Source organism: Gorilla gorilla, chromosome 6 (genome assembly GCF_029281585.2).
Source record: "Gorilla gorilla gorilla isolate KB3781 chromosome 6, NHGRI_mGorGor1-v2.1_pri, whole genome shotgun sequence".
Classification (NCBI taxonomy): Eukaryota; Metazoa; Chordata; class Mammalia; order Primates; family Hominidae; genus Gorilla; species Gorilla gorilla.
In genome coordinates, this window is record NC_073230.2 from 112,254,325 (window position 1) to 112,280,709 (window position 26,385).

General features: G+C 38.1%; 2 protein-coding genes across 5 annotated transcripts in view; one reads left to right on the forward strand and one right to left on the reverse strand.

The window, feature by feature from the left end:
- PMPCB (peptidase, mitochondrial processing subunit beta) overlaps positions 1-26,385 on the forward strand; it is a 34,787-nt gene that overhangs the window by 1,524 nt on the left and 6,878 nt on the right. For 2 of the 3 annotated variants that reach the window (XM_063708694.1, XM_055392552.2), the window contains exons 3-12: positions 506-592; positions 1,295-1,424; positions 4,948-5,146; positions 5,517-5,596; positions 8,702-8,814; positions 10,059-10,202; positions 11,423-11,583; positions 12,755-12,840; positions 12,920-13,008; positions 13,172-13,247. In XM_063708694.1, the coding sequence (XP_063564764.1) occupies positions 506-592; positions 1,295-1,424; positions 4,948-5,146; positions 5,517-5,596; positions 8,702-8,814; positions 10,059-10,202; positions 11,423-11,583; positions 12,755-12,840; positions 12,920-13,008; positions 13,172-13,247 (1,165 nt within the window). Of the gene's footprint in view, positions 1-505; positions 593-1,294; positions 1,425-4,947; positions 5,147-5,516; positions 5,597-8,701; positions 8,815-10,058; positions 10,203-11,422; positions 11,584-12,754; positions 12,841-12,919; positions 13,009-13,171; positions 13,248-13,322; positions 13,532-26,385 lie in introns of those variants that run through there. The other variant, XM_019030900.4, reaches the window with a different exon arrangement.
- The window catches only part of DNAJC2 (DnaJ heat shock protein family (Hsp40) member C2), a 32,841-nt gene continuing 20,090 nt past the window's right edge, over positions 13,635-26,385 (reverse strand). For both annotated transcript variants that reach the window (XM_031013037.3, XM_055392549.2), the window contains 12 exons: positions 25,923-26,003; positions 25,029-25,094; positions 24,133-24,224; positions 23,936-24,057; positions 23,354-23,503; positions 20,850-20,938; positions 20,701-20,770; positions 17,922-18,106; positions 17,086-17,186; positions 16,860-16,967; positions 14,059-14,213; positions 13,635-13,759 (listed from right to left, as the gene is read on the reverse strand). In XM_031013037.3, coding sequence (XP_030868897.1) covers positions 13,685-13,759; positions 14,059-14,213; positions 16,860-16,967; positions 17,086-17,186; positions 17,922-18,106; positions 20,701-20,770; positions 20,850-20,938; positions 23,354-23,503; positions 23,936-24,057; positions 24,133-24,224; positions 25,029-25,094; positions 25,923-26,003 — 1,294 coding nt within the window. In that variant the 3' untranslated portion in view covers positions 13,635-13,684. The remainder of the gene's footprint in view (positions 13,760-14,058; positions 14,214-16,859; positions 16,968-17,085; positions 17,187-17,921; positions 18,107-20,700; positions 20,771-20,849; positions 20,939-23,353; positions 23,504-23,935; positions 24,058-24,132; positions 24,225-25,028; positions 25,095-25,922; positions 26,004-26,385) is intronic.

Consider the following 26,385-nt stretch of genomic DNA (forward strand, 5'->3'; position numbering starts at 1 on the left):
TATTTATTGTCAGTAGTATTGATAATAATGAAAGAAATATATTTGCAGGGCTACTCTGCCAAGTGTTTTTACTGATGTCTTATTTGATAAAAAGCAATTGTTTGTAGTGGGCGTCCTCACACCTGTTTTATAGTTAAGGAAGTGAGAGAAGTTAAATGGTTTTGTTCAGGTAACTCAGCTAATACATGACAGAGCCAGGATTTCAACCGAAGTTTTCTGACAGTCTCTGATGTTCTTGATACTACAGTTATTAATTGGCTGGATTAATGAGTTGGGCAAAGAATCCTCAGTGAAGGTGGCAGGTAGATACTTGTAGCACCCAGCAGTATCCTGATCAAAATTTTTAAATCTCATAGTTCACAGGAATGAACTATCAATTCACTCAGGTCAAGAAAATCTTAGTGTTAAGACCAGAAAGCATTTGTCAGAAAAAGGAAGGAGACTGTTCCCCCCAACCTCAAATAAATAAAATGGATTTATTTAATTGTTCTTTGATTGCATTAAGGTTGGACTCTGGATTGATGCTGGAAGTAGATATGAAAATGAGAAGAACAATGGAACAGCACACTTTCTGGAGCATATGGCTTTCAAGGCAAGTTGTAAGACTTTACAAAAATGCACTCTCTTTAAGAGGTAGTAAGCACAAAGTCTCATTCTTTAGAGGCAGGGAGAGCTCTTTCAGTAGTATAACATGTTTTATGTTTATTTTTTCAGGACAGTATCTAAAATAAGTAGTGATAATTGCTTTGTAAAGCTGAAATGAAAACTTTCTCTTGGGATGCAGGAGTTATCTGAACGTATACCATTTCTGAAGCCTGATGTACCTTATTTTTTTTTATTTAATTTTTTTTGAGATAGGATCTGGCTCTGTTGCCTAGGCTGGAGTGCGCTGACACAATCTGCTTACTGCAACCTCCGCCTCCTAGGCTCAAGCCATCCTCCCACATTTACTTCTGGAGTAGCTGGGACTGTAGGTGCATGCCACCACACCCGGATAATTTATATATATATATATATATGTGTATATATATATATATATATATATATGTTTGTTTTTTCATAGAGATAGGGTTTTGCCATGTTGGCCTCGATCTCTTGGGCTCAATCTGCCTGCCTCAGCTTCTCAAAGTGCTGGGGTTACAGGTGTGAGCCATCGTACCCTACTGATGTACTTTAGAAACCAAATTTGACCCTGCATGAAACTAACTTATGTCCTCCATATTCATTATCTGAAGTAGAATAGATGAAGGATAAAGGGAGGTTGCATAATTTGTTTTTCCTCTTTTATTTCAAGGGCACCAAGAAGAGATCCCAGTTAGATCTGGAACTTGAGATTGAAAATATGGGTGCTCATCTCAATGCCTATACCTCCAGAGAGCAGACTGTATACTATGCCAAAGCATTCTCTAAAGACTTGCCAAGAGGTACTGTTATTATTTATACAGCAGATAATGTAATTTTCATGAGAATCAGGAATTATTTAGTACTATTTTTATTATGTCTATTGTAAAAGAGTAAGTTCCAGAAATGTGAAAAAGTGAAACTGAATTCTGGGTGAGGGTACAGCTGATCTTATTTTTTTTTCTAAATATGGCAAATAGTAAGATTATGGATGATGGTTTTTCTTAATATGTAGCAATAAAATAGAAATTATTTGGTGGGAATAAAATATTTTGACAGGACAGCAGTTTGTTAGTTACCATGTTTGTAGACTGTTTTGACTCTCTTAAAAGTTATTACACAAAACATTTCCCAGTGGAAGAATTAACAACAAAATTTAGCAGTTTTAGAGCTAATTGGTAAACTCATTATTTTTGTTTAGAGAGAGAGTCTCGCTCTGTCACCTAGGCTGGAGTGCAGTGGTGTGATCTCGGCTTGCTGCAACCTCTGCCTCCTGGGTTCAAGTGATTCTCCTGCCTCAGCCTCCTGAGTAGCTGGGATTATAGGCTCCTGCCACCATAGCTGGCTAGTTTTTATATTTTTAGTAGAGATGGGTTCTACCATGTTGGCCAGGCTGGACTTAAACTCCTGACCTCAAGTGACCCACCTGCCTTGGCCTCCCAAAGTGCTGGGATTATAGGCGTGAGCCACTGTGCACGGCCATTAGTGAAATTTTTAACCTTTAAGGTCCTTCTGTAGTTGTAGTTATTACTTTGCAATTTTGGATTCCTAATAGACTTTCATTAATAATGTTTAAATGGCACTTAACACAACTACTTTTGTGTATATATTATCCATTTGATGTGCATAGGTGTTTCTACCTTGCAGTTGTGGAAATTGAAGCCCAGACTCTGACTTGCCCAGGATTGCATAGCTATCAGGTGGCTTACTGTGGACTCAAGTGCGTGTCTTCTTACCAGATTCATTTGCTTTGTCAAAACAATAAAATAAGAAACCCATCACCTGTAAATAACTAAAATACTTAATATGATACCCTAACTTTTTCATTAAAACAAAAATGACAGCAACGATGGAGGGTGTGTTGGTTTGAATAACAAAACCAATAGAGACAGTTTTTGTCCCAGGACTAATTAGGGACCAAGAACATAGGGCTAGGCCAAGGTTCTTTAAAGAGTTGTTCATTCCAGCCTAGTTCCTTCCTTTATTTACACAGAACAACAGGGAAGGCAAAAAGGAGAAACAGAAAAAGGAAGGATGAAGTTAAAAGACTTTTTTCCCCCTTTTCTCCTGGCATCTAGCTGGGAACGACAGAGCTTCTGCTAGTGGGAGTGGAAAAACAGAGGGGCTTTCCCTGAGGAATACAAAATGGAAGTGCTCTCTGAAGCAGCTCCAACTTTGGGGATTTACTTGGGGTTTTTCACCCTTCACCCTGGGTGTGAAGCCTGGTATTTGAAGTAATAATTAGATATTTAGACTAATGGTCTCCAGGTTTTTATGATCACTTATTCTTTTTTTTTAATTTTTATTTTTTATTATTATACTTTAAGTTCTAGGGTACATGTGTACAACGTGCAGGTTTGTTACATATGTATACATGTGCCGTGTTGGTGTGCTGCACCCGTTAACTCGTCATTTACATTAGGTATATCTCCTAACGCTATCCCTCCCTGCTCCCACAACCCCATGACAGGCTCCGGTGTGTGATGTTCCCACCTCGTGTCCAAGTGTTCATTGTTCAATTCCCACCTATGAGTGAGAACATGCGGTGTTTGGTTTTTTGTCCTTGTGATAGTTTGCTCAGAATGATGGTTTCCAGCTTCATCCATGTTCCTACAAAGGACATGAACTCATCCTTTTTTATGGATGCATAGTATTCCATGGTGTATATGTGCCATATTTTCTTAATCCACTCTATCACTGATAGACATTTGGGTTGGTTCCAAGTCTTTGCTATTGTGAATAGTGCTGCAGTAAACATACGTGTGCATGATGATCACTTTTATTGGTAAGAAAGTTGATCATATATCCTTAATGTATGTATACTTGTAAGTTAAATACATGTGCTACTATACTAACATATATTAAATATACATTTTAAAAAAAGATTCAGATTAAAACAGACTGGGAAATAGGAGCCCCCCTCCCCGCCTTTGGAAACTACCAGGGTAGACCACCAATCCCACATAAAGGAGGATTTTTACACAGGAATTCTTGTCCTTCCATTTGTCTATGGGCTCTTTCTCACCCATTTTACTGGACTCTGTTCTCTCATCTGGACAGATGGGTTTTATTTGGTTTTACAGATATTTTCCTTTTGGTCATGATCTCAGCCACAGCTTACTATAATAGTTTGTTATGTCATGTTCTTAGTATTTGAACATAATCAGTTCTGAGACAGTGCCCCTTAAAGTGAACTTAATTAAAACAAGCAACAACAGTTTATAGTAGAGTAAAAAAATGAAACCTAAATCAGACATGGTAGTACATGCCTTTAGTCTTGGCTACTTGGAGGAAGCTGAGGCAGGAGGATTGTTTGAGCCCAGGAATTTTGAGTCCAGTCTGGGCAGCATAATGAGACCTTGTCTCTTAGAGGAAAAAAAAGAAACTTAAGATTGTAAGTTTATTTTATAACATCGTATTAATGAAATTTAGATTTATGATTGCAACTATGTACTAATTCTTCAAGAATGAAGCAGTTTTTTTTTGGAGAGGTATGCGCTTTTTCTGATAAAATTGCTTAATGGCCTAATATGACATGTTCCACTTCACTTTTGGCTTTTTGCAAATTAGGGTTTGAGAACACACAATTCTGTGATTCATTTGGGGCATATTTTAGATTGTAAGGATTCTTTTCTCTGTTGCCCAGGCGAGAGTGCAGTGGTGCAATCGCAGCTCACTGCAACCTTTGCCTCCCGAGCTCCACCCATCCTCCCATCTCAGCCTCCCGAGTAGCAGGGACTACGGGCACATGCCACCACACGAAGCTAATTTTTGTATTTTTTGTAGAGACAGGATTTTGGCATGTTCCCCAGGTTGGTCTGGAACTCCTGGGCTCAAGCCCATATTAGCCTCCCAAAGTGCTGGGATTATATAGGTGTGAGCCACGGTGCCTGACCAGTTCTTTGCTTCTTAACATAACACTGTCATTGCTGTGGGAACTTGCATAGTAAGTACTTGGGTGATACGAACCCTCTGTACATTGCTAGCTAGGTATTTTCAGACTAATATATATAACTTTGTAATTTTCATATAGAACAATCTATGTTAATATGCAAATTTCCCTAGCATTTTTTAAGTAGGTAGAGTCATTACAAGGTGATGGCAAATTTATACTTTTTCCCCAAGGAAAAAATCTTTTGTACTATAGGGGTTTATATGTTAAATTTTAATTTTGTCCTGTTAAGTATATCTGATGTTTTTCTCCTAGGCTAATCATTTAGTATTGAGTGATGGCTCAGTGTCATGATTTCTAATTTTGGTTTAATAGATTTTAATAGTGAAAGTTAAGATTGCTGGCGCGTTTTCTTATATTTTATTTTCCATTAGCTGTAGAAATTCTTGCTGATATAATACAAAACAGCACATTGGGAGAAGCAGAGATTGAACGTGAGCGTGGAGTAATCCTTAGAGAGATGCAGGAAGTTGAAACCAATTTACAAGAAGTTGTTTTTGATTATCTTCATGCCACAGCTTATCAAAATACTGCACTTGGACGGACAATTTTGGGACCAACTGAAAATATCAAGTAGGTATAACAGAATTTCTTGGTGTATAAGGGAATTTATGAATGTTGAAAATAAACATTTACAAACTTTCAAAAAGTATGTTTCAGAAAGCAATTTTTCCCCTGGTAATCTAAATGAAATTGTAGTTAGCTACATTTTAGTCCCACCTAGCTCCCAAGCACGTGAGTTCATAGGTACTTCGGGAATAAACCAGTAATGGTGTATTTTTTCCTTGATGTAAAAAAGGTGAAGTTCTTTGATGTGTTGCCTGTATCCTATTTCTGACTGCATTTTAGGATACAGTTATGGTCCAATTTGATTTCAGGTATATTATGTGAAGATCTGGTTTTTTTTTGGTTTCCTTTAAAAATTGTTTTACTTCATTTACAGATCTATAAGTCGTAAGGACTTAGTGGATTATATAACCACACATTATAAGGGGCCAAGAATAGTGCTTGCTGCTGCTGGAGGTTAGTCAATTTAAATTTCTACAAATGTTTTAAACACAGTTGTTGGAGTGGTATGCTTATTAGTTTGATCCTGTTGGGAGATATCCTAAGAATTTTCATTTACATAGCAAATAACTGATAGTGTGTAAGGGGAATGTGGAGCACTGGAATCAGACTTTCCCTCTATTTTTTTTAAAGTAGGTTTCATTTAGGCCAGGCATGGTGACTCACGCCTGTAATCCCAGCACTCTGGGAGGCCGAGGTGGGCGGATCACGAGGTCAGGAGTTCAAGACCAGCCTGACTAATATGGTGAAACCCGTCTCTACTAAAAATACAAAGTAGCTGGGCATGGTGACATGCGCCTGTAGTCCCAGCTACTCGGGAGGCTGAGGTAGGAGAATTGCTTGAACCCAGGAGGCGGAGGTTACAGTGAGCCAAGATTGCACCACTGCACTCCAGCGTGGGCGACAGAGTGAGACTGTCTCAAAAAAAAAAAAAAAAAGTAGGTTTTATTTATAGAAAGACTTAATGAACTGTTCAATACATAAGCGTACATAGTAGAACGTGCAAGAAAAGGGCAAAGGAGTGAACTGGGAGAGAGTTGGAAGATAGTGTTCTGTACTTTGAGAATTTTTTGAGATTTTAAATTATTTCTTGAGAACCAACTTCGTCCTTGTTCAAGCATGGAACGGGTATGTTCATTCTTTGATTTGTTCAATCATTCATTTAATAGATCTAATTTTTGGGAAGGAGAAGCACATAGGGAGCCATAAGAATGTTGAGTGGGAATCCAAACATGCAGGTGACTTCAGAAGGTTTCCTTGAGGTCATGTTTGAAGCCAGTGAATGAAAAAAAAAATTGACAACAGATATTGCCAGATTTCCTGGCAGTCTGAATCTAGACAGCAGTACATTTTAATTGGTTTCCAGTTTTTTATTTTTTTCTTTTTAAAATACATTTATAGAAATAGAGATGGATTCTTAACTATGTTGCCCAGGCTGATTTCAATCTCCTGAGCTCAAGTTATCCTTCCACCTTGGCCTCCCAAAACTTGGGGATTACAGGCGTGACCGCACCTGGTCTCCAGTTTTCATTTCTTTGTATTTTTTAATATTAGAGCAAAGCGAAGTGTTCTTTCATGTTGTAAATTTTTCTCTTTTTAGAAATTATAATTTAAAAATTCTAGTTGCTCTGGATTGATTTCTGAGCTAAGTACCTGCGGGGTAATGGAGAAGATGAAAACATTAAAATATCAAACATGTTATTCATTGTAGCTACCTTCATTGTACATGGCAGGAAGTGCACTCTGAAATTCTCTTGAGTGACATTGTTTCTAAATTGGCTCTTGCAGACTTGGGCTTAAGTGTTTGAAACTGCCTTGGAAATGGGACAAGAGACTTGTTAGATGGGTCCTCAACAACCAAGCTTTCTGGGACCTCTCTGCCATTGTTGGTGGCATGTGGACAAAATAAGTTTTACTTTGGTTCATGGGTTCATTTTGACATAGCTAAAGTTGAGATATCTTTAGTTTAATGGCTTATAGATTAATTAGTATTCATTTTAAATACTACCTAAGTGATGTGCCTTATAAATGATTGCATCTTAAATTCAATGAAATAGGCCAGTTTTAAGTTTCTGCTGACCTCTGAATTATGTCTTGGCTACCATTTATCTCTTCTAGGCTAATCATCAGGATGTATAGCTTTTATTTGCCAAATAGTTTTTTGTATCCTAGCTTCATTTATTATAAAATTATAATTTAACATTTTAATTATAAATTAAGTTAAAGAATCTTAATTTGGGTCTCAAGTAAGGGATATAGAGTCTAATTCCTGAGTTTTTGCATTTGGATACCTATTGATGTATTCAGAAATTTAGATGACACTATTTTGTTCCTGAGTTTTTTTTTTTTTTTTTTTTTTTTTGAGATGGAGTTTTGCTCTTATTGCCCAGGCTGGAGTGCAATGGCATCATCTTGGCTCACCGCAAACTCCGCCTTCCGGATTCAACTGATTGTCTCGCCTTAGCCTCCCGAGTAGCTGGGATTACAGGCATTCGCCATCATACCCTACTAATTTTGTATTTTTAGTAGGGATGGGGTTTCTCCATGTTGGTCAGGCTGGTCTACCTCTACCTCTGACCTCAGGTGATCTGCCTGCCTCAGCCTCCGAAAGTGTTGGGATTACAGGCGTGAGCCACCACACGGGGCCCTGTTCCTGAGTTCTGATAGCAGAGCACGGAGAATAAAGTATATCTGTGTATCCAGCTTTATTTATTTATTTAATTTTATTTATTTTAGAGACAGAGTCTTGCTCTGTCACCCAAGTTGGAGTGCAGTGGTGTGATCTCAGCTCACTGCAAACTCCGCCTCCTAGGTTCAAGCGATTCTCCTGCCTCAGCCTCCTGAATAGCTGGGATTATTACAGGCGCCTGCTACCATGCCCAGCTAATTTTTGTATTTTTAGTAGAGACAGGGTTTTACCATATTGGCCAGGCTGGTCTTGAACTCCTGATCTCAAGTGACCTGCCCACCTTGACTTCCCAAAGTGCCGGGATTACAGGTGTGAGCCATGGCACCCAGCTTTTAAAATTTATTTTATTGAGACAGAGTCTTGCTATGTTGTCCAGGCTGGTCTTGAACTCCTGAACTCAAATGATCCTCCCACCTCAGCCTCCTAAAGAACTGGGATTATAGGCGTGAGCCACCATGCCTAGCTCCAGCTTTTTAAAAATTAGATAGAGCCCATATTTGTATTTTCCACTAAAAAAATTTTTTTTTTTTTGAAAATTGGCATTTTTTGCTAGTTTGGATCCCAGAGGTTTTTATAATTTAATAGAAAATGATTTTGTAAAACGTGGAGTTTTCAAGTTGTCTTATTCTTAGCTGTGAATCCACTGGTCTGTTGATGAAAACTGTCATTTGCTCTACAAAATGAGAAAGCTGTGCAACCTCAAGCTTTGCAACACCAAGGAAATAGGTGTGCTATGTGAGCTTACTCTTAAATAATGGCTTTTAGTGAGTGTAGATAGTTCATGTGTAATGTACATCACATTATACCACCTAGGGATTATTGTAAACTATATTGCTGCTAGATACATGTGAAAATATTTTCTTTCAATTTAGGTGTTTCCCATGATGAATTGCTTGACTTAGCAAAGTTTCATTTCGGTGACTCTTTATGCACACACAAAGGAGAAATACCAGCTCTGCCTCCCTGCAAATTCACAGGAAGTGAGGTAGGGCAAGCCTTCCAGCTAGTATTTAGCCTTTTGGGTTCCTTGTGTTGTATTTACACATAAGTAAACAAAATGTGCATATTTCCAGTAGGAAAAGAATGGAATAATAGGAAAAGGGAAGAGGATGTACTCATTTGCTTACATTCCTTCCTCTTCCGTATTGTTTAACCACCTATTTTTCTTTCCTAAGGAAGCAAGGTTTTCTTTGTTTTGTTTTTAAATTTCTCCATTCTAGTCTGAAAGGAAGCAAAGGTTTTAAGAGCAGTTTATAATTTGGTCTTTTTGTGCTTTTTCTTTGGCACTATGCCAATTTACATATTGTAATATCTGGAAGTAATCTTTTAAACCCCATATTTTGAGTTTCACTTCAGGTTTACTCTTGGCTCAGTTTTGCCCACAGTATGTTTTGGGAGGGGGTAGTAACTGTTAGAGCCAGAACTTGCAGGGGATCTACTAGTTATCAACTAGCTTTAAGCCCCACTAGCTGCTTAGTTTGCCATGTTGAGGATGATGCTCAAAGTAGTATCTGGAAAATGCCCTGATACTGGCAGCTGCCTAGAACTATAGCATTGGCAGTACAAAAATAAACCTGTAACGTCAATACGACATTTCAGTAGAAAAGTTCAGATTGAGGCCGGGCACGGTGGCTCACGCCTGTAATCCCAGCACTTGGAGAGGCTGAGGCGAGTGTGTCACTTGAGGTTAGGAGTTTGAGACCAGCCTCACCAACATGGTGAAACTCCGTCTCTACTAAAAATACAAAAATTAGCTGGGCGTGGTGGTGCATGCCTGTAGTCCCAGCTACTCGGGAGGCTGAGGCAAAATTGCTTGAACATGGGAGGCCGAGGTTGCAGTGAGCCGAGATGGTGCCACTGCACTCCAGGCTGGGCGACAGAGTGAGACTCTGTCTCAAAAAAAAGAAAGAAAAAGACAAATTCAGATTGACAAACACAAAGGATTGATTTCTACCAGTGAAATGATGCAACCCTTTTTGACCAGGTAAACCATATGGTGCCTGTCTGTAGTAAAATGCTTTGGGAAAAGTAATTTTTCCCTAATTTAATCTTAATTCTTCTAGATTAAACTCAACAATGTAATGAGGCCTGATAGTTAAAAAATCAAAATAGAGTCCTGGTGTGCATTTTAACTTTGCAGTTAATGGGACTGGTGATTTTTTCCTTCTTAATAAGCATGTTATATAATGTTAATCTTAACTAGAGGTCCTCCTGTTTTATCTTAACTAGATTCGTGTGAGGGATGACAAGATGCCTTTGGCGCACCTTGCAATAGCTGTTGAAGCTGTTGGTTGGGCACATCCAGATACAATCTGTCTCATGGTTGCAAACACGCTGATTGGCAACTGGGATCGCTCTTTTGGGGGAGGAATGGTAAGTGATTTTAAAAGAAATTTTCCATAACAGATGGAAGATTATCATGTTTTCTTAAATATAAGTTCTTTGTAAGAATCCTTTTTTAAAGTGGCAGAATAGAGTCTTGTACTGTGAATTCTGACTTAAAAATATAAACTGATCCTGGATTGCATGTGGGCCAGAAAAAGTTTCTTTTTTTCTTTGCCACAAAGTTTATTAGTGGCAAAATTTGAATAAGGACAGAAGAATTAGCTAGAAGTACTATATCAATGTTAATATCCTAATTTTAATAGTCAGTAGGCCCTCTATATCTGTGGGTTCCATATCCGTGGATTCAACCAACCATAGGTGGAAAATTTTGGGGAACAAATGGATGGTTGCATCTGTACTAAACGTATGGACTTTTTTTTTGGTCACTTCGTAAACAATATAGTATAACAACTATTTACATAGCATTTACATGGATTGGGTATTTATCTAGAGATGATTTAAAGTATACAGGAGAATGTGCTTATATGCAAATATTACATATACCATATTACATGAGGGCTCTAGCATCTGTGGATTTTGGTATCCACAGGGATCTGGGAACCAATTCTCCACAGATACTGAGGAACTATACCAAGGTGATGTAAGAACATTAATTTCCTTGTTTTTCACAAGTACATACGAAAGTATTTGGGGCAAGAAGCATCACATCTAAAACTCAGTTGAAAAAACTTGTATAAAGAGAATAAAGCAAACATGGTAAAATAACAGGGAATCTGGATAAATGAAATTTTCTGTACTGTTTTTGCAACTTTTTTGTAAGTTGGAATTATTTCAAAACAGATTGTATAGATTTGTCTTTACTCATAGATTTCTCCAAAATACATTTCATCTAAATAATCTTAAGCTTCATATGCAATATAACTTTGAATCTTTAAGCGTATGTAGCCAAGAGTCCTAGAAATTGGGTTGATAATAGCCATCTAGTTTTAGAAGTAGGTATAGCTACTACATTAATTATAAGGACTCATTGCTTTTATAACATGAATTTCTCCAGGGGGTGCACTGGGTAAGTGAGATAATAAACACAATTCTTAGTCATACTGAATTTTAACTCTACTACTGAGATGTTGAATAAAACTAGGAAACAGCCTCTAAGGATATTCACTATTTTCCACACACTCCATTTTTCTTTCTGTATTTTGGACATGTATAATTAAAATTCTCTTGGAATTTTTTTTTCCTTGCAGAATTTATCTAGCAAGCTGGCCCAGCTCACTTGTCATGGCAATCTTTGCCATAGCTTTCAGTCTTTCAACACTTCCTACACAGATACAGGATTATGGGGACTGTATATGGTTTGTGAACCATCCACTGTTGCAGACATGCTACATGTTGTCCAAAAAGAATGGTGAGAAAATAGCTTTAAGTAATTTAAATTTTGCCTTTAATTCGTTTTAAACTAGTTTTTTATTTATACTTTATGGTGATTTATGGTAATTTTACCTTTTAATTAAGAGACCTAGATAAACAGTAGTTGCCATGTTTTTAAAGGTTGCAGTTGGTTTTTCCTAAGTCTCAAGATGTGAAGCTGATTTATACTATAGAATTTTTTTTTTTTTTTTTTTTTTTTTTTGAGATGAGGTCTTGCTCTGTTGCCTAGGCTGGAGTGTAGTTGCGCCATCTCGGCTCACTGCAGCCTCCGCCTCCCAGGTTCAAGCCATTCTCCCACCTCAGCCTCCCGAATAGCTGGGATTACAGGTGCACCACCATGGCCACGATGCCTGGCTAATTTTTTGTATTTTTAGTAGAGATGGGGTTTTACCATGTTGGTCAGGCTAGTCCTGAACTCCTGACCTCAGGAGATCCACCCTTCTCAGCCTCCCAAAGTGCTGGGATTACAGGCGTGAGCCACCACACCTGGCTGAAAGTTTTAATCTTTCAGAAGCAGGTTAATTCAGAAAGATGATCCTAAAAGTTTAAAAGCCAACTAGAAGTTGTTTGGAAAATATCTCTGAAAGTAATCTGGTTGAAGGGAAAGTAAATCTGAAGTTGCCACTGCTAAAAGAAAACAAAGTATATTGAGTCAGTAGATGGGCAGAAAGGCTTGCAGCTTCTTGGAAAACATTTAGCTCTGGTTCCTTTCCTCCACTATTCTTAATTGGTTTACATCTTTCTAAATCTAGTCAACTAGGATGTAATTATTGTTAAAAATTAGATTTAAGTTAGACTCTACTCATTGTTTTCAGAAACCAATGAATGACCCACTGACTTAACCCATAGCATATCAGACTCCAACAGATGAGGACTCATGAAGTCTCAAGATGCTTATAGCATTTCTGAAAATGTGATCAGCCCATTTGTATAAAGCCTTTGTCTGCTAATGCGTAATTAGGCATGTTTATGTATCATTTTTGAGAAATTAATACTGGGGAAAATAATCATTTTAGCTTTTGCTTAGCATTGGAATTAAATTGTAATCACCTGTATGTTTTGTGTAGAAGATGGCATCATCATTCTTAGGTCATTAACTCATGAAATACAACATTTTCCAACTACTACTGTTTTTCCACGTTTTTTAGGATGCGACTCTGTACAAGTGTCACAGAAAGTGAGGTTGCACGAGCCAGAAATCTTCTGAAAACAAACATGTTGTTGCAGCTTGATGGTAAAAATAAAGATATAGGTTCTGTTTTCATATGGTTGATCTGTATTCCAATAGTTAATTTTTCCTTCTCTTTAAACAGGTTCAACTCCAATTTGTGAAGATATTGGTAGGCAAATGTTATGCTATAATAGAAGGATTCCCATCCCTGAGCTTGAAGCAAGAATTGATGTAAGTAGTCCTGAGTTACTATTGGGTCATGTGTAAAAAGATCCTTGTTACAAAAGCTGAGAAGATGTATCTTTCATCTTGCTTTAGTTTTAAAAAGTTCCAGGTATAGACTTTGTTTTTACTACAAACAAACAGCTGAATGACAGTGTCTTCCATATTTCAGGCTGTGAATGCTGAGACAATTCGAGAAGTATGTACCAAATACATTTATAATAGGAGTCCAGCTATTGCTGCTGTTGGTAAGCCTGGCTTCTTTTCTTCTATGCAAAAAGTTGGCCAAGTACTTTTAATTAACTCTTCTTTTTAATCCTTAGGTCCCATTAAGCAACTACCAGATTTTAAACAGATACGCAGTAACATGTGTTGGCTTCGTGATTAAAATGCTCCTAATCAAGATTGTTTGAACACATGTATTTATAAAACAGAGCTAGAAAAAAATAAAAATGAACATGTATATACATTTGGAAATTTGAATTAAATACTGTATCATACTTTCAAAGGATAAAAAGACTACCCCTCTGAAGGTTGTTTTGTATTAATGGTCAGTCTTTGTTCTCTGAGAAATTATGTTGGAAGCAGCATACTTTCAAATTATTACCATGAGTATAATTTTAAGAATGAAAATGTTTACAGTATTTTCAGTTTTATTATAAAAATGCACACACAACAAAGATTGTCATTTCTTGGCTCTACTTGCATTCAGCACTTGTTCTTGAGCAGCTTTCTTTGCTTTTACCATCTCGACAAGTTCCTAGGAAGGGAGAAAAGTGTGATTTAAGAAGCTGCGATTTAAAAACAGACATTTTAATCTAGTGTTTGGTGTAAATAATTCAAACAACTAAGATAGATAGTACTAAATATACTGATTTCAGTATCTGCCAGGGCCTAGAAAGTTTCTAAGGTTGCTCATTCCTAATAATATTGGCCCCATAACTACTGGTATTGAAATAAGCACTATATTATTAACCACTTAATAGACATAAAATATGAGCTATATAACCCAAGCTACAATTTAAAATACAACAATCTATAAACGCTTAAGTCTGCAACCTTGTATCGTTTCATGCAGTCCTTCTTTGTCCTGCCAGGCACCGCTTCTGCTATTTTTTCCCATCTTTCAGGTGTATTTACTGGGTATGTTTTCAAAGCTTGTTCCAAAAGCTTCTGTTCTTCCGTTGTCCAAGGGGTGAAGTCTGTATATGGACCTGTTTAAGAAAAATTTTTATTTGAAAACTGTCTTTGAACATGTTCCCAGACAAGTATTGTGGTCCACAAGTGTTCGCTAAGTGCCCATTTCAATCTGGGATGTGTCATTTTGAAAATAAACTTGTAGAGATGAGAGATACATATAGCCCTCTGAGTGTTAATAAGAGAAAAAATTTCAGATGGCTCACATCCCAGAAAATAAAATCTCAAAGGCTTTTAAAACACAATAGTAAAGATCTACCTTGTACTGTTTATCTCTTAAAAATCAATGTAATACACTCACCAGACTGGTAAAAAGCCATATTTAAATGTATAGTACTGTTGGACTCTTGGACTCAAAAACACAACCACAATTCATTAAGAGTTCTGATAAATCTACTTCCTTACAGAATAGGTAAAAGAGCTTCCTCACAGTTAAACTTTTGCTGGATAGAAAGCCTGGAAACCATTCTTGTTTTACACTGAAGGAAACAAACCTAGCAAAATTAAGCCAAGTGCCCAAGGTACCAGTGCTGGAGAGGCAAGCTGAGATTAGATTGTGTTGTAGTGTGGTGTTCTCTTCGTCACATCTGCTAAAATCTTGGGAGCCGATGCTGAACACTTCCAATAACTGCTATTGTGGTTCTTCAACTAAACCTTGTATATTTCAGAAAACATCTAAGATGTGTGTCAGAAACAAATATATTTCTTAAGGATGTTAAGTATTACACAGTCCACTTGTGTAGGTAAAAGTAGAATGTTAAGTGGTAGAAAGCTGATTTGGTTAAGTTAATGGACTTCTGGCAATTTAGTTATTTCAGACTGCAGTGACAACACAGACTAATACTACCAGTAGCCTGACTACTACTAGAAACTGCGGCCTGTGAGATCTGTTAAAAGTTAAGCCTAGAAACCAAAGTTCCTTCCCAATTAAAGGAAAAAAAAAAAAAAAAACAAAACCACCACCTATTCAAAACAAAGCAGAGAATTTGTATATTTGATGGTACCTAAGGTGCCTAAGAAGCTTTTTTGAAGGTAGCTTTTAAGTTCTAGGAAGTCTTTTGTTGAATTTCCTTGTATTGGTTTAAAGCCCTAAATACCATAGATTTTATTTCCTCTCTTGGAAAAAAGATGGAAGTGACATGGCAGTATTTCCTGCTGTTCTCCAGTTACTTCACAATACCAAAATAAATTAAACGTACTGTTGCAAAACTCCTATGAGAAATCACTTTTCAAAAAATGGTGCCAGCTTGCTGTTTAATGGTACAACTGAAGAGGAAGGAGCCTTCCCATTTCCATAAAAGAGGCAAAGGAGTCATACCCACATAGCACTATTGCCAGTCACTCTTGCTTTCACAGGGTCACCTCTCCTCACAGAAAGCAGACTGGACAAATATCAGGGCCCACCTCCCTCCAACATGGAAACAAGTCCCCCTAAGAAAGAGCTGAGACTAGTGTGCTAATACCTGTTGTATTTTGTGGAGATAAAGGTGCAGGAGAATAAACTCCTTTAGAAGCGTCTTTCAGGTGTTCTGAAACCCTGCCTTGTTACTTACCTTTATTAAAAGAACCGAAATAATGCCTAACTCAGCCAAACAAGTCACCGCTGATTTTTGCAATGATTTTCCTCCCCTATATAACACTGTAAGTCTCATATCTTTAAGTTGAAATTTTGGGATAATAAGCAAGATTAAAGAATATAGGTAAAACTGGGACTCTTAGAAGAAAGAAACAGCTTATGTATAGTCAAGTCTATTAATCCAAAAGCATCTTTCTGCGATTAGTTTAAGAAAGGATTGGTGGCTTACAAAACATGAAGTGAAAGAACTTTTTCCACATAAACTGCTTTCAAACCTTGTCATAGCAAGAAAAAAATTTATATCACATCCCAAAGACACACGTGATCAAGAGTTTCACAAGTATACCCACCCATATAATGGGTGTAACACTCATTTTCTATTCAACACACTAAATTGACTTCATGACCCAGTGATGGGTCATGATTTGTAATATGAAAAGCATTGGTCTAGAGTAATCACAACACCCAAGATAATATCAAACCCTAACATTTTTTTTTTTTGAGTCTTAACTATGTTTCCCAGGCTGATTTTGAACCCTAACAATTTTTAACATTTTATTTTGAAATAATTTTAGAGGAGTAGAAAGAATCCCTGTATACTCTGCCTACATTCCCCAAATGTGAACATTTTCATATTTGCTAATTATTTTTACCTATATGTACAGACATACTTTGAACCATAAGTTACAGACATGATGCCTCTTTATTCCTTAACACTTCTGTGTTTTTCCTTAAACATAAGGACATTTTCTTATATAATTACAGTACATTTCTCAAAATCAAGCAATTATCCCGATAAAACACTATTCTTTAGTCCCAATAATATCCTCTAACACTGATTTGTAAAACCTGGTAAGCAAAACAAACAGCCCCCTTCTCTAATGGCATCTGAAATGGAACAACTGCAATCCTCCATTTTTAATGGTTAGGTGAAGTAAATCTTTGCCCTGGAAATGTTTGCTTACAGCTTCCAGTCTGCTAAACATTTTATTTCCCTATCATTCTGAACACAGACCCTAAGTCTTGTACGTCCAAGCAGCACAGATACATGGCTAGCATTTTCTACGTTTAGAAAAGCAAAATTTACCTTCAAATCGTTCTGAAGGTGTTGCGTTGTCTGCTTGAGGTACCACTCCATGTTCTTTTTTAAACTTATCAAATGCCTTTTTATTTATGTCATCTTTTTGATGAGGGTCTGAGAAATGAAAAAAATTTAATACTTAACACATCATCTCATTTAATCTTTCATTAAATTGCATAAGTTATTTTAAAAATAGGTGTTTAAAGTAACAAATGGACTTCTCAAAACTCACCAAGTTTTTGGAGACTCTTTGCTTTGCCAATAACATCTTTGGCAGTTCTTTTGACTCCAGAGGAAGAATGTATGTTCATGTAATTAGCAATAACTTCCCATCTGATAGGATATATTATACAATAATATGAATAGTAAGGAAAAACAAAATGAAACGACAAAAACCATTAAATTTTTACTGCAGAAAGGTTATAGTATGTACAGAATGAGCTCAGATTGGTGGTCTAATTATGCTGCTACTGTAAATTCCTGTTGCCTGGACTACGGTTTTTGCTTTTCATGTGTTTAAATCAACTATAATCTTGGTTTTAAGTCCATACATCTTACAGATTCGGTGTACAAATCAACATAAATAAAACCACTTATTTGTGTATACTGCCAGTTTAATAAATTTCTTCAGAAGATCAATCATTCTGAAAACAGCCTTGGTTTCATCTATAGAATTAGGGACGCTGGATCTCTAGGGCTTTCTTGGAGTTAAACTCAAGCTCCAGCTTGAGGTGGGAAGAAACAAAGAGCAAGACTGTAAAAGAAAAACTACAGAAAACCTAATCCCTAGCACAAGCCATGACAGAGTAAGCCAACATAAGTCAAGACTTGTCTCATGATCTTCAATTTCCTGAGAAATAAGTATTCTGTCATATGTATATGTGCATGTGTACTGCAATGAGTAAGACTGATAGCTTCAAAATGCACCTCACTTTTCACACTTTTCTACTGTGGCACAGAATTTATCTCTGCAAGTTTCTGTGATAACAAGTGCTGCTATTTGGAGTCTGTCTACATTATCTCCAGGCTCCAGTGTGAGTTGAAGAAAAGTTTCATTAAAACCAGTACCTTGAATTTGTTCCAGCAGGGAACAGATTCACAGCTTTAATTAGTAATTGTAGATCATCTTCTGACCAATTTTTACTTCCATTTCCACCTCCACCAGTTGATTTCTCTGTGTTCTTAGATGCTTGTCGCATACGAGCCTCAGCTTCCTCTTTCTCTTTTCTGATTTGCTCATTTATTTCTTCTATCTGCACAAATATCATAAGTCAGGGACTTAGAAGTATATTGTATTGCTATTCTACACTCTCTTCCTGGCTAGGGCTTTGTGGTCCTCAACTCTCAATGTCATTCTCACTCTGACCCCATACTCCTCTCAGGCCAACCCAAAAAGAAGCACCAGCTTTTCACTCTGGCTTCTAGTCTGCATAGGTCTGCCTGAGGGACCAAGAACTGCCCACAGCCTGCCTGATTTCCCCAGTACTCATGTCATGTGACTTCCAATAGCCTTGGACACTAATTGACAAGTCTGTGGGTCACTGAGTTATTCATCCACAAGGCCATTTCAAACCTCTCTTCAAACTCATATTCACCCTTTCTGCAGACAATCTCATTTATTCTCTACCAAAAGGTGAAGGCATAGCAAAATGGCCTCTGTTTTATTTTGAAGCTCTACCATTTACATTGTTCCTTCTAGACTACCTTCAAACATGCACAAGTAAAAAAAGAAAACCTTTATTTGCCCTTGTTGCTTCTGTCAGCTGCTATCTTAGAGTCATCTTTGGCTCATTTCTCCCCTTCAATCCCTTAGAACCAGTAAAGTCCCAATAATGCTAACCTTGAAAAATTTTTTTGATTCCCATCATCACGTTCATAGTGCAGGTTCTTTTTCTTTCTTTCTTTCTTTCTTTTGAGGCGGAGTCTCACTCTGTCGCCCAGGCTGGAGTGCAGTGGTGTGATTTCTGCTTACTGCAACCTCCGCCTCCTAGGTTGAAGTGATTCTCCTGCCTCAGCCTCCTGAGTAGCTGGGATTACAGATGCCTGCCACCATGCCCAGCTAATTTTTGTATTTTTAGCAGAGATGGGGTTTCATCATGTTGGCCAGGCTAGTCTCAAACTCCTGACCTCAGGGGATCTGTCTGCCTTGGCCTCCCAAAGTGCTCGGATTATAGGCATGAGCCACCATGCTCATAGTGCAGGTTCTTAAATAAGATTCTTGTAACTAGTTACATCTATCTGATGCACCTTATCCACAAACGTCAGATTAGTAGTACAATGTTGAACCTTCTGTTAATCAAAGATTTGCAGTAATGGAAACTAGTCAACAAGGTATTAAAAACCTGATCATTGGTTCTGCTTTTCCTAACTGATTTTGTTTCCCACTCCATTTCCCCATAACATTTTTTTTTTTGGTCTGTTTTTTTTGAGACAAAGTCTCGCTCTGTTGCCCAGGTTGGAGTGCACCGACGTGATCATAGCTCACTGCAGCTGTGACCTCCCAGGCTCAGGTAATCCTCTAACCTCAGCCTCCTGAGAAGTTGGGACTACAGGTACACGACACCATGCCAGTTAATTTTTGTATTTTCGGTAGAGATTTTGTTTATGTTGCCCAGGCTGAACCATACTTTATACTTCTACTTCTATTTTACAGTTTGTGGTATTCTTCTGACCTTCATTTTAACTCTGTCCTTCCTTTCAGGCTGGTTCAAACTACACTGAGCCTTCCCTGGTCACTAAAACTTGTGGCCCTTCCTATCCTACACTGCATTTACTATGGGCTCTCCATCTTTTGGTCCTTAAGGTTCTTCTCAGGTTCTTCTCAGCATGTCCTTTGTGGTGCAACAGCATTAGGCATTTCTCCAAAAGAACCTAGGCATAGTGCTATATATAGTAGGTACTAATACTTGTTGAATTGAATTTCTGGGCCTGTTTTCTTATCTGTAAAATAAAAGGTATAGACTAGACAGAACAAAGATCTCTTTTGGTTCTAACTGTTATTACCCTATGAAAATACTCAAGGAATAATCAGAACAATTATTTTTTTCTAATATGATTTTGCAAAAGCTATGATTGTGATAGATACCACAAATCAAACACTAAGCATGGTAAAAACCATAAACATCAAATCCAACTTAAATCAACAACAGCACCTTACTACATAAACAAAATACCGACTGGGCATGGTGGCTCATGCCTATAATCCTTTGGGAGGCCAATGCGGACGGATCATTTGAGGTAAGGAGTTTGAGACCAGCCTGGCCAACACAGCAAAACCCTGTCTCTAGTAAAAATACAAAAATCAGCCGGGCATGGTGGCACACACCTGTAATCCCACCTGCACTCCAGCCTGGGTGACAGAGAGAGACTCCATCTCAAAAACAAAAACAAAAACAGGCTTGGCGTGGTGGTTCACACCTATAATCCCAGCACTTTGAGAAGCCTACATGGGCAGATCATGAGGTCAAGAATTCAAGACCAGCCTGACCAACATGGTGAAACCCCGTCTCTACTAAAAGTACAAAAATTAGCCAGGTGTGGTGTTGTGCACCTATAATCCCAGTTACTCAGGAGGCTGAGGCAGGAGAATCACTTGAACCCGGGAGGCGGAGGTTGTAGTGAGCCAAGATCGTGCCATTGCACTCCAGCCTGGGCGACAGAGCGAGACTCCGTCTCAAAACAAAAAACCAAAAAACCAAACACACAAAACAACAACAACAAAACAGTGGGAAACATAAAGAGAAATCAGATACTCCCTGCACTTGGTGACTTACACATCAGGTGAAGAAACAGGTCAAAGTAGAATTAAATGCTACATATAGGTAGGAGTGATGTGTTCTTCTATTACCTGTTTTTCCAAAGCAGCCTTTCCTACTTCCTTTGTGCATGATGTGAGTGTTTCATTCAAGCACTGTAAGCTAAAGAGAAAAAAAAAGAAGAAATGAAACTTTATCCTAAGCTCAAGTGAAGACTTCAATAGCAGTTCCATAGGTATACCTTGCCAGTTCAAGCCGATCACAAAGTTTTTCCACTTCTTCCATCATTTTAACCCGCTCTGCCTCATTATCAGAAAAATGATTCCAGGTCTAAAAGCACAAACACAAAAATTATATCTACACTCAAAAATACATCCATCAACATAATTACAAAGCTGTAATCCCAGCTACTCGGGAGGCTGAGGCAGGAGAATCGCTTGAACCTGGAGGCGGAAATTGCAGCAAACTGAGATCACGCCACTGCACTCCAGCCTGGACAGAGTGAGACTCCATCTCAAAAAAACAGACAATGACAACTAAACAGGTATAATTTTATCTCAGTGTAAATGTTTTTAACTTTTTCTTTTGAGACAGAGTCTCACTGTTGCCCAGGCTGGAGTCCAGTGGCACGAAATCGGCTCACTGCAACCTCCACCTCCCAGGTTCAAGCTATTCTTCTGCCTCAGTCTCCTGAGTAGCTGGGATTACAGGCGCCCGCCACCACACCTGGCTAATTTTTTCTATATTTAGTAGAGACGGGGTTTCACCATTTTGGCCAGGCTGGTCTTGAACTCCTGACCTCGTGATCCACCCGCCTCAGCCTCCCAAAGTGCTGGTTACAGGTGTGAGCCACCGCGCCCGGCTGTTTTTAACTTTTTCTAAATTGCAGGTGTACATATTTCAGTTTTCAACCCTGATAGTTTTTTTCTAAACATAATCATCTTACCATTATCAAACCAAAAAACAAGTTAATATTCTAAAACTGTCCCAGCACTTTGGGAGGCCGAGGCGGGCGGATCATGAGGTCAGGAGATCGAGACCATCCTGGCTAACACAGTGAAACCCCATCTCTACTAAAAATCCAAAAAATTAGCCGGGCGTGGTCCCAGCTACTCGGGAGGCAGAGGCAGGAGCATGGCGTGAACCCAGGAGGTGGAGCTTGCAGTGAGCGGAGATTGCGCCACTGCACTCCAGCCTGGGCGACAGAGCAAGACTCTGCCTCAAAATATATATATATGTGTGTGTGTATATATATATACACACACACATATATATATTCTGAAACTGTGTCTATATTCATATCTTCAGTTATCTCAGCATGTCTTTTTTTTTTTTTTTTGAGATGGAGACTCGCTCTGTCTTGTTTAGTTACATTTGCATAGTAAAGAAAAGAAATACACTTATGCTTGGCCAGGTGCAGTGGCTCATGCCTATAATCCTAGCACTTTGGGAGTCCAAGGCAGGGGGATCACTTGAGGCCAGGAGTTCGAGACCACCCTGGCCAACATGGTGAAACCCCGTCTCTACTAAAAATACAAAAATTAGCTGGGTGTGGTGGTATGCACCTGTAATCCCAGCTACTTGGGTGGCCAAGGCATGAGAATGGCTTGAACTTGGGAGGTGAAGGTTGCAGTGAGCCGAGATGGCGCCACTGCACTCCAGCCTGAGTGACTGAGACCCTGCCTCAACAACAACAATAACAAAAACAAAAACTTAATCAGAAAAAGTTTTTTTTGGGCCGGGCGCGGTGGCTCACGCCTGTAATCCCAGCACTTTGGGAGGCCGAGGCGGGTGGATCACGAGGTCAGGAGATCAAGACCATCTTGGCTAACGCGGTGAAACCCCGTCTCTACTAAAAATACAAAAAATTAGCCGGGCGTGGTGGCGGGCGCCTGTAGTCCCAGCTACTTGGGAGGCTGAGGCAGGAGAATGGCGTGAACCCAGGAGGCGGAGCTTGCAGTGAGCCGAGATCGCGCCACTGCACTCCACCCTGGGCGACAAAGCGAGACTCTGTCTCAAAAAAAAAAAAAAAAAAGAAAAAGTTTTTTTGGCTGGGCACAGGTGGCTCATGCCTGTAATCCCAACACTTTGGAAGGCTGAGATGGGTGGATCATGAGGTCAGGAGTTCGAGACCAGTCTGGCCAACACAGTGAAACTCTGTCTCAACTAAAAATACAAAAAATTAGCCGGGCGTGGTGGCAGGCACCTGTAATCCCATCTACTCAGGAGGCTGAGGCAGGAGAGTTGCTTGAACCCAGGAGGCGGGGGTTGCAGTGAGCCAAAATCGTGCCATTGCACTCCAGACCAGGTGACAGTGCGAGACTCCATCTCAAATAAATAAATAAATAAAAATAATTTTTTTTTTTCAAGAAATATTTTGGCTGGGTGCAGTGGCTCATGCCTGTAGTCCAAGCACTTTGGGAGGCTGAGGCGGGGAGATCACTTGAGGTCAGGATTACAAGACCAGCTTTGCCAACATGGCGAAACCCTGTCTCTACTAAAAATACAAAAAATTAGCCAGGCGTGGTGGCACACGCCTGTAATCCCAGCTACTCGGGAGGCTGAGGCAGGAGAATCGCTCGAACCCGGAGGTGGAAATTGCGGTGAACTGAGATCGCGCCACTGCACTCCAGCCTGGGCGACAGAGCGAGACCCCATCTAAAAAACAAACAAACAAAAAGAAGTATTTTTGCTTAATAAGCAACTTGATTTACTTGTGCCCAGTGTTTGTTCAGTCTGATATACCTTGCATGAGTTTCGAAGTTTTTGCCTTTCCTTCTTAATGGCTTTTTTCTGGATATCTTTTTCCTTCTTTGCCAGCAATGCTTGCTGTCTAACTTCCTCCTCTTCTTTCTCCTTAGCTAACCGAGCAGCTTCTAATTCAGCTTGTCTTTGCTTTAAAAAAAAGGGAGTAAAATCATTTTAATAGGTACAGTAAAATTCCTAAATGTTTCATAATTTTAAAAATTTAAACTTTTAATAGATTATATTAGGAAAAAAGGCAACATAAACTTATTGAAAACTGAAGGATGAACTCGGAAAGACAGCTGGTAAAGATCTATAAACATTTATTAGAAAATGTAAAATTGACATATTAGAAATAAGCATAGTATTAAAGGAACTTATGACACAATTTTTTGCTCAATAAAAACTTGCTGGTAAGGAAGATCTCTCTCAATTACACCAACTGGTCATGATTCATTCACAGTAGCACCCAATTCTCTGCTTTCGAATTATAGTTTTTTAAAAAAATAGATGTGAAGATTAAAGTGAAGATTAAAGATTTCATAAACATTTAAAGTCCACCTTCATTAAATGTTGTCTTACTTTTTCTTTAGCTTCTTGCTCCTTCCGTTTAGCTTCTGCTTTTGCTTTCTTTTCTGCTTCTTTCTTGGCTTTTTCTTCTTCCTTGAACTTTTTTATCCTTGGATCACAGCTATATGCATTGTCTAGCAAAAGAAAAAGTTAATCTCATTTTGAATTTCTAACATTTAGGGGACTTAAAAAAAATCAATTCTACTTACCAACTAATGTTCTTATTCTGTTCATTTCTTCTTTTTTTCTTTGTGCTCTTGTTGCTCTGTTCTGCTTTTCAATCCATCTCCTCTCATCACGACTATAAAATAGAAAATATTGGAAACAAACTACTGCTTATAGATGCTATGACTGGAAAATGCAATATTTTATAAAATATTTATATGTACATAACATCCTAGAGGTTAAAATGCTGTGTCATTACTAACATTAAACAATGATTTTTTTTTTTTTTTGAGACAGACGTTTGCTCTTGTCGCCCAGGCTGGAGTGCAATGGCGTGATTTTGGCTCATTGCAACCTCTGCCTCCCGGGTTCAAGTGAGTCTCCTGCCTCAGCCTCTGGAGTAGCTGGAATTACAGGTGCCTGTCACCATGCCTGGCTACTTTTTGTATTTTTAGTAGAGACAGGGTTTCGCCATGTTGGCCAGGCTGGTCTCAAACTCCTGACCTCAGGTGATCTGCCCGCCTCAGCCTCCCAAAGTGCTAGGATTACAGGAATGAGCCAGCACGCCCGGCCTAAACAGTGGTTCTATTTAATATTAATTTTGGTTATTTTTTGCACATTCATGTCAAAAGCATTTCTGCACACATACAAAAAAAAATTAATAAAACCTAGGTTAAGCAACCAGAAGAAAAAGGTTTTGCTGAACTGAGCTATCTGACGTTATATTCCTTGGCAATTTCTTAAGCATATCCTAACCAATTATTGATCTGGGCCCACCTAGTTTAACTTGTGAGAAAGGATTTCAAAATATTAAAAAATTATTTAAAAAAGATGTACAAAGAGAAAATATGAAAGAAAATTTATGTGACAATTTTTACATCATCACAAATACCAGAGAACCAAATAAATGCCTTCCATTATTAATGATTTGCATACATACCATTCTGCTTTTTCTTTTTCTTCTTCATCTAAATAAGAAAATTCTCTCCAAGAATCAAAATTATACCTAATATAGACAGAAATAATATATGATCAAGACAGAACAAATGAAAAAAAATTCTTTTTAATGCAAGTGAATGAATTTGTTTTAATGGATACCTTTCCTTCCCTTCTAGTATTGAACTAAGGTCAAGTCTTTCTCCTTTTTTAAGGACATTGCATTTGGTATGAAAATCTAAAATGCACATATCACTCCATAATCAAAACCACACCGCCCTGCTATCTCTTCTTTGTTAGGTTTTTCGCTTGACCAAGACCTATTTTTAAGTTTTCCTTGCCTTCAATTTCGCTAGTCTGTCAAGTCTGAAGGTAACCCTAGTAGTGGTTATCTCATCTCCAGTTTGTATCCTCTGAAGGTAAAAGCAATTACAACTGATAGAACTAAATCTTGTTATTTTTGTTGTATGTGATTTTATGTTTTTGTATTTACCAGACATTTGATGAGAAAATGTAGCACATATAAAATGGCCACTAACTATTGCGCATATTAAAAATTAGTGAATTAGTTACAGAGACAAATAGCACTGTCTCCTTCCTCATGAACTCAAGTACTTTTAGTAGGAAGTAACTAAATAAAAATGTACTTATTTTTATTCAAATGACTCCCCAATTTTCATTTTTACTACTATCATCTGCTTGATATCTAGAAATCTAATTAATAGAAAACAGGCTGAAAATCTTAAAAGTGTAAATATCACATAGGTAACAGAGGGCTTTTGTTCAGTGAAGGTTATGCAATTTGTCCATCTGAATTAATTTATAAACAATCAAGTACTTATTGAATACTTTTCCTTTTAAAAAATGACAGCATCATACAAACAGTATATTCACTTACCAGAAAGAATAAAATATATCTACATCTTCAAATGATGAATTCATATCACCAAGTTTAGGAACATTTTTTTTATTTGACCATCTGAAATATCAAAGGAAATATTCTTACAATTCTTCAAAAATTATGTACAACAGTTCAACAAACAATTTATTAAAAACAATAATTTTTACTAATTCCTCTGATTTCCCTTCCCTACAAACTCTACAACTCGAAGATGGAGCTGGAAGGTCAGCAGTGGGGCATGAAACAATGCAGGTGTGCGAAAAGTGAGGCCAAAGATAGACTGGGGTGAGGAAAGAAACAACGGGACAGACTTCTAATCACAGGTTACCTTCAGTTCTATAAAATACAATGCCATAGCAGCTGCTAGGCAGGCTAGAAAAAATGGCAGCTAGCCCCTTTTGCCAAGTTCCTGTCCCTAAATAGTCAGCACAACAACAACCTGTAGGCCTAGCCCTTTAAA